Source organism: Colobus angolensis, unplaced genomic scaffold, assembly GCF_000951035.1.
Source record: "Colobus angolensis palliatus isolate OR3802 unplaced genomic scaffold, Cang.pa_1.0 Scaffold270, whole genome shotgun sequence".
NCBI classification, from domain to species: domain Eukaryota; kingdom Metazoa; phylum Chordata; class Mammalia; order Primates; family Cercopithecidae; genus Colobus; species Colobus angolensis.
In genome coordinates, this window is record NW_012115933.1 from 1299463 (window position 1) to 1315966 (window position 16504).

Genomic DNA, 16504 nt, shown 5'->3' on the forward strand with positions numbered 1-16504 from the left:
AAATGACCCATTAATGAAAGAGGCTTTAAATGTTACTATACAGCAAACTACAGTTTTGTGTTTTAATTTCAAACGTTTTTTATTTCAATGACAAATTAAATTTTCATGCATTTGACTTATTCAGAAAAGATATGGATGTCTCCTCATAAATGTTTACTTTTAATCTTGATACATTTCGTGTAGGATTCCCAGTAAGAGAATCAACTAATCATCAATTCAGTCAAACAAGTTTTTAAAATGTAAATAACAGTCCTGAAACAATTATTCAACATTTATGATTGACAAAAAGTCTGTAAAATCATAGAATAATTTAAAAATAAGGGTGACTACTTGACTCTAACAATTATGAAGAAACATGGTTTATGAAAATTAGATTACTTACCATAATCTGGATGAAAAATTTGGCGAATTAGAAGAAGGAACCATTCTTTAGTCAAACCACCCATATCCAAACCAGCTTCCCCTACAAATGTAACTTTTAACTTCTTTTTCAAGTCTGCTCTTTTCCGGGTTAGCTATTTGAAGATATTATACAGTAGAGGAGAACAAAGGGCAGTGAAAAGAGAATTAACATTTTTAATTCTGGGAAATGTGTTAGGCAGTCTTTAACTTATTTGCAATGCTACAAATCTCCATTCATCCATTTATCCATTAAATCTGCCAGACACTGTGTGAGCTAGGTGTTTACTATGTTTTATAGATCAGGAAACAGAATTAGAGATGTCAGGTACTTTGCCCAAAGTACTGCCTCCTGGTATCTACTGCCTTCAAATTTTTAATTTAGCACACTATAAGATAATTCATTTCTTTTTTAAAAAAACTCCCCTTCAATGCTAAACTTTAAAAAATCACATGGCTAGGGCTGGGTGTGGTAGCTTGAGCTGGTAATCCCAACTACTTGGGAAGGCTGAGGTAGGAGGATGGCTTGAGACCCTGAGACCAGGAGTTTTAGGTGGCAGTGAGCTTTGATTGTACCACATTCCAGCCTGGGTGACAAAATAAAATGTGCTGCAAAAATAAATAAATAAACAAACAAACAAACAAACAAACAAACATAGCTGAATCAGCCATTATCTTCTAATAACCATATTAAGATCGAGCTGAAGCATTTTTTATGATAATACATGAAAATGCAATCAAAGTATGTTAGAGCCTGTATAGGCCCAATATACCCTGTAGGTCAGACCTCTGATTTTATAGATGTGTAGTCTGAGACCTGGAGAAGTTAAATGACTTGTTACACACATAACCAGTAACAAAGGTGGGTCTGGACTCTAGGTTATATACGAAGAAACATGAATTACTCATTTAAGTGTTCTACATCAAATCATTTTCTAGGGAATTAACAAACTATTAATAAACATACAAACGAATATAAGACAATTATGAATACAGATCTGATTTTAACTATGGTGTCAAAATTTAAGGAAGCTTGGTATGCAACAAGATCTTTAAAAGAATTTAAGGAAGCACACTTATTGGAATACAGAAATAAAAAAGTTTACTAAGATTTTTATAATAAATCATACTATAGAATTTTAAGCTTTAATTAATATCATTTTGGAATAAATTATACCTCATCAAGTGAATCGCTAACCAGATGTGTCCGTCTTACTTTCATATTTAGAAATAACATATTCATATCAGGTCTCTGTCTTCGAGATACTTTATCCACCAGACTTTGCTAATTAAATAAGAAAGTAAACATTTTTGCTTTTACTTAGACTATAATTAAGTTTAAAACATTTAAAGACTTCAGTAAAAATAACAATTATCTATGCCATTTCTTATATAAACAATTCTATAAAAATCAATTATACACATTTTTGTTTGTGAAAATGGCTTATTATGATTTCATATTGTAACAATGATAACCAAAGGGGATCCAAAGTGGAGGACCAAAAATAATTCACCTTCTATAATAAAAAATGTTGCATCACAGTTTCCATATGTCTCATCTCTTAAATAGCAAAGTTTTCTGTTTAATAAATACAAATATAAAGTGGAACATTCAAAACAAGGTATATATTTCTGATGATAAACCTGGACTTAGGGTTTTTTAGATATTGAATTTTCTCTAAAGGTACAATTAGTCTACTTTACAAAAGTGACTTGTCAACATGTATCAAAGACCATAACAATATTTATACGCTTTATCCCAATAATCCTTCCACTGAGAATTCTAACTTGGAACATATTTTATACAGTTCCATATTCATCACAGCACTATCTATAAAAACAAAACTTTAGAAATATCTTAAGTACATATCTAACTAATGAAAAAACTGATGGTCATAAAAACTACGTAAATAGTACAAGGAAGGTACACCTGAAGAAAGTAGGAAATAAAATTGTGTTTACAATACTATTTCAACTCTGTTGTCTTTTAAAGATAATACAGAACAAATATCAAAAGAAAATTTACTAAAATGTTAATGGCTTTGCTTGGGTGATAGAGATATAGGTGACTCAAAATTCTTTTGTACCGTTTCTCAAAATATAAGCACGGAATAGGTGAAAAACAATATATTTAAAAATATCTATAAGAAATATATGTCATTTATCATATAAAATTCACATGCTTATGTATTTATCTAAATAGTCTTTATTAGACTGTATCTTTTTTGGCAACAATGAAAACTATTGTGCAGATTAAAGATAAACATTTCAGACATTTTAAATACATGCAGCAATTTGCTTTAATAGATAACATTTTAGTATCACAAATCTACAATTTAAGGCTACTTATGATGTTGAATATTACTATAATAAAACACTATTTTGGAGCCATCTCCATTTCTCCCATATACAATGCTAAGTGCTATTAACAGCCTTTTATTTCTCTGTGTCCCCACTTATCAAAGAAGTCTGCATTCCTAGGATAGTGTCCTGTGTTACAGACTGTTTTTTCCTACCTTTTCCTATCTTCTGTTCCCAGTCTAGCTCCTGGGCAGCTGGCACATTATTTATTTATTATAAATAACAAACACATTTATGCTAGGATGCTAACAGCAAACAAGGTTAGTAGCTACTCCTCTCATCAGGAATTCATATTTACTAGAAAATACTCCAAATGAAAAAATATCCCAACAATGATACAATTCTTGACAGTGTGACTGAGGAACTTATTTTAGGTTAGGAAACCACTTTTGTATATTTAGATTGTACCATATAAGCTCAATCTTACACTTTGTAAGATTGTCCTTGTGTCAAAATAGTCACCAGTCATTAATTCCAAGTGATATGGCAATTTACAAGTTAAAATGTTGGGAAACACCCATAGAAAACTGATAATGCCACTCAGCTCTCAATGTCAAGTGTCTACTCATTCTTTTTGCATGCTCTGTAGAAAACTTAGCCTGTCACAGAGTCTACACCTGCCATTCTCCTTCTTTAAAGTAGAAGAAAAATTCCACAAAAAGATATTTGATATCCTGTGAGTGACACAGAAAAAACTGTTTTGTCTTGCTAGTTTAATCCAAACTAGCTCATTCTGTTATGTATAAAAGCACTGCAGATTTTTTCTTACAAATATAAAAAAATCATAGACCAAGGTGAAAAAATACTAAAAAGGCACGTGACATTGTACGAGTACGACTAACAGAAAATGTCAGAATGAGTAGCTATACAGCTAACCATTGAGCCAATATCTACCCAAGATTAAGTAACAATTCTGGTGCTGAATATACCTGTTTAAACTCATTCTTCAGGGGGGTAGTGTGGCTTTGGAATTCCCTTGATGGGCATAGGCAATAAAATTTCTTCTAATATTCCCATATTCAGTATAAGATGACTTTGGGATGTCACCAGTTACTCAAATCTTTTGTCCTTCTCTGTGATAGAAAGAAATACTCACCTTCTAGGAACTGAATTACTGAAGAATAAACATTCTTATTTTTTACAGCATTTTGAAGTATTACAATTTATGCTTTAGGATTCTTTTTATGTACTCTTGAACAAGATGGAAATCATTTCTTTTTACCCTATATTTCTTTTTGAATTAAGAAGACCACAGCCAAGCTTCCCTCTTTTAAAATTGTGAGCAATCATGTAACACAAGCAGATGTTTGAAATACATAAGCACTTAAACATATAGTTTACAGCTATAACAAGAAAACCTCACTGAATCTGATATTTATTAAATAAAGTACATTACTGTGCTGAGATGAAACACAAGGGATAGGGAGTGGTAAGGACAGACTGAGAGATAACTTCATACTGCTCTATAATTTGCCTAAACTCAGTCTGATTGCTATCCCCAGCCTCTTTGGGTCTCCATGTATTTTGGTTTCCTAAGAACCAATAAAACATCTTTCACCTTCTTTGGGCATATTTCTCAGTTCTCCAAGACACACTTTTTGTTACATTTTCTAATTTTTTGGTTGTTTCTGATTTTCATAAAACCTAGAAAATGTTTCAGTAGTTTGAGTGGTTTGCCTAATGACACTCTGCCTCACCGCAGTTCTCAATGCTCTGCTGGTTATCTAAGGTTGGTGGTATGGTATCTGCAAAATGAGGTCCAACAAGCTCTCAGTAATTTGAATCTGTGAGAAGCATTTACTCTTCCTACTATATTTATAATACAATGAGAAGCTGATCAGAAGAGATGAGAGTTATCTTGTCTCCCAAATTGTAAATGGTTTTTAAGCACTTTTTGGGTGAGTATAACACGAATTTTGCTTTTAACATTCCTGATTATGCTAGAACAATTCACAAGACATTTAAATTATTTATTAAATTATTTACTATATTGATTATAGTCAGCATAAATATGTTTTTATAGCTGACTTACCCTTGCGATGTTTATCATCTGTTGCTCTGAGTCTCTTTGAATAATGATTTTTTTTGCAGCTATAGAAATAACGAATGGGTACTGACAGAAGGAAAACCTGCTCAACAAGTGAAAAAAAGAAAAAGCAAAATGGTGTATTTTTAGCAAAATTATACTAAGGGAATCTAAGGTATCCCTTGTAGCAACATAAAACATTACTTTTGGATTATGTTTTACCATATACAAAATGATTGTATGTGTATCATTTCTTTTAATTCTCACAGCCATGTGAAGAATGTATCATTGCTAGATGTGCAATGCCTTTATTCTCTGCAGAAGCTACATCAAAGGTTCTGAAATGTGTGCTAACCACTTACATTATCTATACAAATAATTTCATTGTATATCATCACCTGTGAACAACATGACCAACACCAGAACCAGGAGGGAGAAGTGCTGGTGAAATAGTACAGAAAACCCAGGTGCTCAGTATTAATATAAGAATCCATCATTATATGGAGAGTTCTGATGTGCGAGTTCCAGAAATGAAAAAATCTAACAATAACTACAATATGTAAAAAGTAAAGTAATATATTTAAGACCAATAAAAAGAAATCAGAGATGTATGTTGCATTGAGTATTATATTTTAGTGGTGTGGTAACAGGAAATGGTATGTATTTGTAATTACACATTATAATCAAAGGTTATGAAAATAACCCCTCCTGGGCTAGAACATTCTATGCTACGCACAAAAGCCACAAACTACACAGAGATAAATGCATTTAGAAAGAATGAGTATGGCAGCGATGATACTTCAGGAGTTAGACTGCCATTCAAAGTGACTACAATGAATCCATCAGTTATAGCTGGAATCCACCTGAACATAGTCAGGCGGTACAACTGTGACCACTGAGAAAAAAAGGCATTATGAGGAAAATGGATGTAGCCTTAGTGTAAACTGAAAGTGAGATGGCTTTTATCATGGGACGAAATTGTTAATAAAAGTTAAGAGTTCTTCAGTACTGGTGTATAATTATTTTGAATTATTAATGCTAGCAAAAAATTGGAAATAAAAAGAAAATGCAATGAATTCAGTAAGATATATATTAGTTTTATTATGTACTTTAGGACGGGGTTCTCAACCTTTCCCTTGTCATGCGCAAGAGAAATGGTACTTTGTGAATGACACACTGAAATGAACAGATGAGGCTGCTCATGGCCAGAGGTCACTTCCCATAGGGCTCCTGTTCCCCTCTAGGTTCAGGCTGGCTACTCAAGGGTTGATGGGATCCTAGGATTAAAACCCTAATGTAACTCATTCTTGGTACACCAGTGTTGTGGCACAGTGGTTAGAGGAAGGTCTACATTAAAAGATGTTGTCACTGAAATATGCATAATAATTCTTGGTATTGTTTTGTGGTTGTATCTACAACACGTTACAATTATATTAAAATGGAAGGAAAAAGTATCTTTGTAAAATAAACTTTGCCAATAAAATATCTATATGGGACTAGGGTCCCAGAACTTAAATTCTTATCTTATTCAGTTCTGAATGTTCAGATGTGAACTGAGATGTGTCCAGAATGCCATTCTATGTTTCAGGTCAATTTTGATAAAGAGGGTCCCTGGAAAATTTAACCAATTTACAAACTAATCTGGGGTTTTGAGGTTACTTATATCCACACCGTATCTCTTGACTCAGATTCCTCTACAATTAAATGCAATCTCCTGAACATCTCATGACCTAAGGATAAATTATGTTTGGAATAATCTTGCTAGTTTAATCCAAACTAGAAGTGTGGATATAAAGTGTAGTGTATTAAATAATTTGGTGACTGTTTTACAAATTTATTTATTATAATAAATAAGCTGTGGTGAGGCCCTTTCTCTATAACATCTACTCTTTTTATATTGCACCTAATGGACAACCACTTTTTCTTACAGAAGAAAGGATAAATGAATGTGTGTGTGTGTCTGTGTGTGATCAATATATTAGATCAGGCATCTGTAAACCATGGGCCCGAGACAAATATGGCCTACAACCTGTTTCTGTAAATAAAGTCATTTGGGACACACACATATCTATTCATTTACATCCTGTCTAAGGCTACTTTTGTGCTAAAATAGCAAAATAGAATCTGTGTAACTTATAGTGTTGAAAATATTCACCATCTAGTTCTTTACAGAAAAAGTTTTGTTGACCCCTGTGCATAGAATAGTAAGAGATAAGAGACTGCATACTAAGACAGAACCTCTCCCTTCTTGAAAAGATGCTATTAACCAAACCAAAACCAAATTAACATGTATATAAATTCAAAAGGTAGCAGAAAAAGAAAATAATTTAATAAACATAATGATATTTCAAGGCTATCTGAACTATATTTATACATTTATATATAAAGGTATGTGTAAAATTTATATAAACTTAAAATCTAGTCATTCTTTTGAATAGTATTTCATTTAGGTGGATAATCAAAGGAACTTTTGTTCATACCTGTGAGAATTTCCAAAGTTTTGCCAAGTATGATATTCTTCCATAAGATCAATGTGATCCAATGTAGAATTATAGAAATCAGTATAAGGAATAAGGGGAAGGTGAACTAAATTGTTTGCGGTATCTGAAAAGATAAATTCTAACATAAAGACTTTTCCCAACATGCACAAGATTCATTCTAATAATAAAAACATCCTTTTAATGTCTACAAGATAGCCTTGACCTAGAAACTTCTATTTTAAATCAATGCAGCTCCAAATGAAAAGGGTAATTTAAAAATTGTGGCTAAAATGCAGCCAATAGTTTCTTGCTTAAAAAAAAAAAAAACTTGTGGTGAGGATTATAATAGTATTAAAGGGAATATGCAGATGGCCATTTACTCTTATTTCTGTGTGTTCTCTCCTAGGGTTCCTAGCTCATATGCACTTAATTGCCATAATACAGAACACTGCCCACTAAAAGGCATAAAGCTTTTTTCATGCTTACAAATTACGAAATCTACTATCAAAGTAGAAAATAAATTACAACTCTTTCCTTCAAAGAAGTGGTTTAAAATTTAAGAATGCCTCTATAGTCCTTTGAAATCCTTAACCCTAATATGTAACAAAAGAAAAGTAAAAAAATGATAGAATAATAAAAACCTACTAAGTAAAGCCAACACTTTAGCAGCTGATGGAATCCACCAGGAACACTTTGTTATAGGTGGAAATTCTTCAGGCTTTGCAGGAAACAGGCGTAAAGAAATAAATTGCAGCAATCTCTCTACCAATTGTTTGAACCTCTTCTGGGACAATCTGGTAAAGATTACAAAATAATGGCAATCAAAATTTACATTTTCTATTTTCAAAATTATCTGTTAGATATTAAACTACATCCTAAGCCACAAAATTTTAGACTATTCCCCCAAATTCTATTTCTTAAATTGCCAAACATTTGAAAAGATACAAAATCTTACCTTGAATACTGTCTTAGTTAAATGAGAAACACCAAAATTACTAAAAAGATAGTAACAAACATTTTAAAGACTTTCAATATTCAGTCAGTCTTCATTATTCACAGATTCTGTATTTCCAAATTTGTCTACTTGCTAAAATTTAATTGTGTTTTCATGGTCATTTGGGGACATGTGAAAACTTGTGTTTTCATGGTCATTCGGGGACATGTGAAAAATGTTAAGTCTCCTGACATGCACATTCCCAGCTGAGGTCAAAGTTATGTTCTGCCTTGTTTTAGCTCAATACTCTCTCTTTGCAAGTGTCCTTTATGCAATCCATTTAGCTTCATGTTTTTCACATTTTGTTGGTGATCTGCTATTTCAAAATGGCCAAGTGAGTGCTAAAATGCTGTCGAGTGTTCCTAACAAGAAGGTTGTGATGTGCCCTACAGAGAAAATACATGTATGTTAGAAAAGCTTCATTTAGGCATGAGTTATAGTACTGCTAGCCATGAATTCAACGATAATGAATCAATGACTTCTATTAAATTAAGTATGTCTTTAAAAAACACACATAAAGCAAAGTTATATATTGATTGGCTGACAAAAATGTGATCAGAGGCTCACAGGAACCTGACCCTGTATTTCCCCTTGAAGTAATGGTTCTGTATTTATTAATTCCATGTTTGTGGTGACTTTATAGAATATAACTACTATGAATAATGATAATTTACTGTATTTAAAATTTCTTTGGGAAATATTTTGCCTTTCTACTTTAATCAGTCATGGAGAAGTCACTGTTCATGTGGGTATACTTCTGTGAAAAAAGTATGCTTTTACAAATTGATATTGATGGCTAACCTATATTTTACAATGACATTTTTAGGTAAGGAGAAAGTGCCATTTAAATAATGGTAAGATTTATGACTTTACAGACAGAAAATAAAAAGACATACATTAAAATAGTAGTGTCCGAGCAAATCCAGTCACCATCTTTGAGATATATAAAAAACCAATAATAGGAATATGCTATATAAAAAGTGAAGGCAGTAGACAGAAATTCTCAACAGCTTATGCAAGCAAATTGGTTACTTACATTAAAAACAGATTTTTAATTATCCTTTATGTAGTACTAAAGTAGATTTTTATAATTGGCTTTTGAAGCATTGTGAATATAAGCACCATTTCTAAAGACCTGAAAATATTTAAATATATTTTATTGTAAAATTACTAATAGCAAACTTAAAACTGTGAGACTATAAAAGTTCTTAATATCATAGAATGATTTACTTTTTAAACCAGTGAACTAGGAAATGATGGTCAGCTTCCACTAAGGTAGCTATCTGTCGTAGCAAGTGAGCATAGATGACATACGTAGATGTATTATTAAACTGAGGATTCTGAAAAAGATATTAAAGATAATGGTGTTAAAATTCTGTTAACACACAAAGGAAAGACACTAAGCTTAATAAGTAAGTGGTAAATTCAGGAAACAGAATTTGAAATTATAAAGTAACAATAACCTATTTGTTATTTAATTAACAGAGACTTTCATTTACGCTGCGGCTATACAGTGAAAAGAACATAGGCTTTGGAGTTAAGACAGATCTGAGCCTGAGGGCTAATTCTACCACTTACTAGCTATATGCCCTTAGGCATGTTCCTTACACTTCGATTCTCAATGTCCTCATCTGTAAAATGGGAATGATATTCTCTATCTTAAGGGTTGTTTTGAGTATTGAAAAGGAAAATGTATATAAAGCACCTTCACAAAAGTGCCTTCATAAATGGTACCAATCACTATCATCCAATTAAAAGCAAAAAACCTGGGTTTTCCCTGATTAAAAGCTAGAAAAATGAAGTTAAAGCTGGTTGTGAAACTTCTGCCATAGTAAAATGAGTTAGCCTCATATATCCCAAAGAACAAAGGGAGAACCACATACAGCTTCTGACAACTTTTAAATGATAAAGGGACACTGAAGGAATACTTGTAAACTAAGAAAAACCTATAGTTACGTTTCCAAAATCTAAAATTCCAGCACAATGTGCATTTCAGCACATCACGGAAAAAATAAATATTATTGGAAAAAACCTCCTGAAATTGTGAAAAATAAGAGTACCATGTGTTTTTCAAAACTGACTTACTGACAGAACAACTCAAAATCTGGGACTGACCTCAGTTGGTAACTTCATCTGGTAATGGCTCTTGAGAAGAACAAAATATGAGCAGAGCTTATGGCTGACCCATATACTCACCTAAAATCTGAGTTTTGTGTCTTCTTTCTAGCTTTTACTATCTCTACATAAGTTTACTTTTGAGTTTTGGCTCTTTCTCCTCTTACCTGTCTATTTTCCCTCCTTACATTTCTCTTCTTAACTATCTCTTGGTCATTTCCCCCATCTTTCCCACTTTTTCCTCTTTGCTCACTTTCTCTATCCCTACCTTAAAAGTTAGTAACAAACATTTTAAAGACTTTCAATATTCAGTCAGTCTTCATTATTCACTGATTCTGTATTTCCAAATTTGCCTACTTGCTAAAATTTAATTGTTAATCCCCAAATCAATACTTGTGTTTTCATGGTCATTTGGGGACACGTGAAAAATGTTAAGTCTCCTGACGTGCACATTTCCAGCTGAGGTCAAAGTGATGTCCTGCCTTGTTTTAGCTCAATACTCTCTCTTTGCAAGTGTCCTTTATGCAATCGATTTAGCTTCGTTTTTCACATTTTGGTGCGTTTTGTTGGTGATTTGCTCTTTCAAAATGGCCAAGTGTAGTGCTAAAATGCTGTCTAGTGTTCCTAACAAGAAGGTTGTGATGTGCCCTACAGAGAAAATATATGTTAGAGAAGTTTCATTTAGGCATGAGTTATAGTACTGCTAGCCATGAGTTCAATGATAATGAATCAATGACGTCTATTAAATGAAGTATGTCTTTAAAAAAACACAAAGTTATATATTGATTGGCTGACAAAAATGTGATCAGAGGCTCACAGGAACCTGACCCTGTATTTCCCCTTGAAGCAATGGTTCTGTATTTATTAATTCCATGTTTGTAGTGACTTTATCTTTCCTCACTTTCTCTATCCCTACCCTGTATATGTTGTTTCATTAGACATATTGATATTATAATACTGTACTAAACACTATACTTATTTAATATCGTTTTCTTTACTTTTAAATGAGATAATATACATGGACAACTTTTATAAATTGTAAAGAATAATGCAATGTATTCATAGTATGCTAGCTATGGTAATAATGTATTTCTTCCTCAAAAATAATAAAAAGTAAAAATTGCTTTTCATTTGTCTGGATCTTAATTTCTTTTTGAATCTATTAATCTGTATCTATCAAGAGAAAAAAGTTCATTATCTTTGCTTTATAACAAATTAAAATAAAACCTTTTATCTTTCCACAAGAATTCTAATTGAAATTATTGAAAAATACATAGCAAAGTGAAAAACCTACTAGATGGGAAAATAAAAGAAAATCCTGAAGCCTGTTAAAACTAGTTACAAGAAAGAGGTCTGAATGGAGGAGAAAGAAGTGCTTTCCATTCTGTTTGTTCCTGAATACTCTGGCAGGAACTGTATCAAAATTTTAATCTCACATGTAATTTAGCTTCGGATTATTTATTTGTTATGGCTTTAATCTTATTTTTCTTACTTTTAAAAATCCTACTAATCTTTTAATCTTACTAATCTTACTTTTAAAAAAATCTTCTGGTTACAGATAACTATAATTCTAAAAAGAATCAATAATATTGCCCAAAATGATATTTAATATATAATATCATTTCACATACACATGTAGAGATTGAGATCTGACTTAGACAACTTCAACTAAGTTCTAGCTCTCTTACCTGTAAAAGTATAAAATATGCTCTAAGATCATCTTTTGTTCGTGGACTGAAAAGGAAACAAGAATAATTTATTATGGATGAAAGTTTAATCTCATAGCATCTAATGAAAAAGACCAATAAATGTTTCCATGAAGATTGAGTTGAGAAAAGCCAAAAACTAGGATAAAATTAATATGCATTATTATTGAGACAGTCCAAATAATATGCTGAAAATACAGGTGCTTCTGTGCCTCTTCTAGGCTGGTTCTGAAGATAACTAAAGACTGAGCTAACTAGGCTATAACATTTTGTGAGGTAAATATGATTAATTCTGGAAGTAGGAGTGTAATAAAAAAATCATAAATTTTAGAATTTAGAATACTTATGTTTTGTTTTAATAAAGGATAATCTTAAGAACATTTATGTATTAAAGAAAGAAAATAAGCTTGTGTTTCTAGGTTCATTCCTAAAGTGATGTAGAAATGTACGTAAATCAAATCATACTTTAAATGCATTCAGTATGCTTCTAACGGAAAGAATCATGAAAAGTAAGTAATTTTTTCCATCTTAATATGAATTCTCATAGTATCAGATTTGGCCAAGAGCTTTTGTTATTCTCAAGGCTAATGAGTGTTTCTTGCCAGCTCAAGATCTATTTGGTACATTCTCACAGATATCTGCAAGTAACTTCTTGAATTGAAAATGGTTCACCTCTATGACAACCAGATGCAATTCATGATTCCTAACTGGGTCCTGGATTGAAAAACAAAACCCAGATATTAAAGTTTTTGTTATTCTCCATGCTGACAAGTGTTTCTTTCTTGCCTGCTCAAGATCTATTTGTATATATCATCTATTCCTCCAAGGCCTTTCCTGTCCTACCTAGAGCCTCATAATCTTGGCAAGGTCATTTATGCGTGTATAAATTATCAGGCATGCACGATAAATTGTATGAGTAGGTCTGATTTCTTAGAATTTTTTTAAGTGGTATTTTTACTATAATATTCAGGAAGCAGCTAACTCCCAGTTTGGCCTTAACCCTTCAGTCCTCAGACACTTAACTGAGATGTAACAGGGGTTTGTTCTTTGTGAGGCTAGTAATTGATTTTCTGAAACATGAGATATAGGAAAATATAATACAAAAAGGTCAATTTTCTTATAATAAGCAAGAGTTTCTAACAGAAAAACAGGCAAATCTGCAATAAAAAATGGCGAAAGTATGTGGAAAACTTACAAAAGGATAAATAAAAATAGCAAACAAATAATAAAATGTTAAGCTTATTAGTATTAAAGAAAAGTACATAAAAATGAGATCCACTTTTCATTTATTAAATTAGGCCAAGTTTTGTTATAAGGAGATACCACTGAAGTCTCAGGCCCTCTGCTGTTAGAAGTGTACATTATCATAACTGCTTTGTAAAGAAATCTGACAAAATGTATTAAGGGTCTTAAAATGTTTATACTCTGATGCAGTAATTATATTTCCAAAAAAATTTTTATATAAAAAAAAGAATATTTTTGTACAAAATGTTCACTGTGGAATTATTCACATAAACAACCATTCTTGGAGAATGGTTAGGTAAATTACAGTATATTCCTAAGTTATTAGTCAGACATTAAAAGTGTGGTTTAAGAAGGAAAATGCAAACAAATTACTAGAGTAATAAACTAAGAAAAAGACCATTAAGTTAAAAGTCACATGAAACTATACAGTACAACTTTAATTGTTTCTAAAAGATGACTAAAAAAACACCGTAAAATGTTAACTTTTTTACTTCTTTTTTTTTGAGACAGTGTCTATCGATTCTGAAATTAATGAATTTACAAATAGAAAATAAAAAGACATACATTAAAACAGTAGTGTCTGAGCAAATCCAGTCACCATCTTTGATATATATAAAAAACCAATAATAGGAATGTGCTATATAAAAAGTGAAGGCAGTAGACAGAAATTCTCAATAGCTCAACAGGCTGGAGTGCAGTGGCATGATCTTGGCTTACTACAACCTCTGCCTCCAGGATTCAAACGATTCTCCGGCCTCAGCCTTCTGAGTAAACTGGGATTACAGGACTGTGCAACTATGTCCGGCTAATTTTTGTATTTTTAGTAGAAATGGGGTTTCACCATGTTGGCCAGACTGATACCTTTTTTTTTTTTTTTTTTAAGACTGTCTCCCAGGCTGGAGTGCACGGCGCGATCTCGGCTTACTGCAAGCTCCGCCTCCTGGGTTCACGCCATTCTCCTGCCTCAGCCTCCTGAGTAGCTGGGACTACAGGTGCCCACCACCGCGCCCGGCTAATTTTTTTGTATTTTTAGTAGAGAAGGGGTTTCACCGTGTTAGCCAGGATGGTCTCGATCTCCTGACCTTGTGATCCGCCCGCCTCGGCCTCCCAAAGTGCTGGGATTACAGGTGTGAGCCCCACACCTGGCCGATACTTTCTTCCTTATGCTTCTCTGCCATCTCTATATTTTCTATAATAAGCATGAATTTCTTTCAAAATCAGAACAATTAAAATATTATTAAAATATATATGGTATATGTAACATTACATTTAGGAATTCTACTTAGGTATTACTTTTAAACTAGACTTGGCATTCCTTTGGCTTTAACAGAATTTATTTAAATAATATACTTTTAATATAAATTTAAAGATGTATTTTTAAAAGTACATTTTTATATTATGCATATTCATGGTTCAAAACATCATCAACTAAATTGCCCATGATTCCTTATATAAGAATCTAATATTTAGTTCTGACAGAAAAAAATATTTTAGTAGCTGGCCTTAGGTGTCCCTATATTAGAAATAAGAAAAATTTCGCTCTGGCTACCAGGAAGCCCAAGGCTAAATTTAATGCTCATTATTTCAGTTAGGTTACCAATGTAAGTACCCATTCCATTTTTGTAAAGCATCTATATCTGAACAGAAAAAATTTTACATACAATTTAAAAGTATTCACAGATCTTGTTATGCCCATCTATAGATCCTACTGAGAGGTCACAAATCTTAAGTTATACAGCTTTGTTGTAAATGGCTTATAATTATTTTTTCATCTATGTTATTATAACTCAACTATTTTCTGAGAGTAAAACAGATACACATATGTTAAAGACATACAATGTGTAAGTTAGACTTCTATACTGATTAGCTAAATATTGAAAATATTAGTTTACCCTTTCCATTCTCGTAACAGGCTGTTAATGATTCCCTTTAGTACTGTCTTCTGAATGTCTTGAGGCTGTAGGCGAAAGAAAACAGTAAGGTAATTAGGATTACCTATTTAGGTGACGTTTATATGTTAAATATATTTATAGACCTGCTTCAGTAGTTAAAATCAGACTTGATGACTCAGGACTGACACTTACAGTAGTACTGATTTTACATTTAAGAACTCTGAGAACATCAATGATGTAAGATTACAATGAGAATATCCCTGGTATGTGTAGTGTACCATGCATCTAGTGTAACATGCACAAACATATATGGTGGTGGCTGAAGACTAACAGAATTTTTATATAACTGGAAAACAATTTCACTTTCCTTGACCTGACAGGATAGACTAATGAACATGAATCTAAGAGTAACACGTTTACTAATATAATATTACCATTCTAGTTTAATAATCCAAATACTAAAAATCTTATTTACAATCAAACATCCTAAGAATAAATGAAAATAAAATACATCTAGATAATACTTTATAACAGAATAGAAGCTTCATTAACATGAAATTTCAAATAATCAGTAAAATTTGTGTCATGTTATATGAAAGAGGCAAATGCCAATAAGCATATATTATGCTTTTATTTAAAACCACAACCATTACTTCTAAGACATGTCTATCAGCACTCATTCAGCCTAGCTCTTACGTCATATACACATATACGTATATATTTAATATAGCATTCCTTTCTCTTCCTCTGCTTACAGTAACCCTGCACACCCAGAAAGTATCCCTGCTCAATCACTTAGTGTTTGCCCCTGAGCAACAAAAGCTGCAGGAGAAAAATCAAACAAATGTGCTGACTGGATATACTTTAAGTTTATGACCACAAATCTCAAAAGGACACTCAATACCACTGACAGTCCCACAACATTTCTATAGTTCACTTACTTCTCTACACTTCAAGACAACTGTATTTCGAACCTTCTTATTCCTCAAATCTGTAACACCTCCTTCCCAGCACAATTCCCAGCTATAACCTTGCTACACACAGATAACAGATTCACTGTCCCAATGTAAATTCTGCCAATTTGCCTGCAACTGCACTTGACCAAGGCCAATCCCTTCATTAGAGTCCTACATCCCATCCCCTCTCATACCTTGTCAAGGACATGGTTATTCAAGTTTTTTCTCTCCCCTGTATCATCCATTTCTCCCTCTCTACTAAAACATTCCTATCAGTATAACAACACAGACTAACATCACTGGCACCGATTTGCTGTTCTTCTCCACTTT

General features: G+C 32.4%; 1 protein-coding gene across 1 annotated transcript in view; it reads right to left on the reverse strand.

Annotated features, from left to right (window-relative positions):
• Positions 1-16504, reverse strand: part of HECTD2 (HECT domain containing E3 ubiquitin protein ligase 2) — an 88057-nt gene that overhangs the window by 15480 nt on the left and 56073 nt on the right. The window contains exons 6-14 of the mRNA XM_011947849.1: positions 15219-15283; positions 12064-12109; positions 9491-9600; positions 8222-8233; positions 7912-8060; positions 7267-7390; positions 4793-4889; positions 1577-1684; positions 383-515 (exon numbers count right to left, since the gene is read on the reverse strand). Coding sequence (XP_011803239.1) covers positions 383-515; positions 1577-1684; positions 4793-4889; positions 7267-7390; positions 7912-8060; positions 8222-8233; positions 9491-9600; positions 12064-12109; positions 15219-15283 — 844 coding nt within the window. The remainder of the gene's footprint in view (positions 1-382; positions 516-1576; positions 1685-4792; positions 4890-7266; positions 7391-7911; positions 8061-8221; positions 8234-9490; positions 9601-12063; positions 12110-15218; positions 15284-16504) is intronic.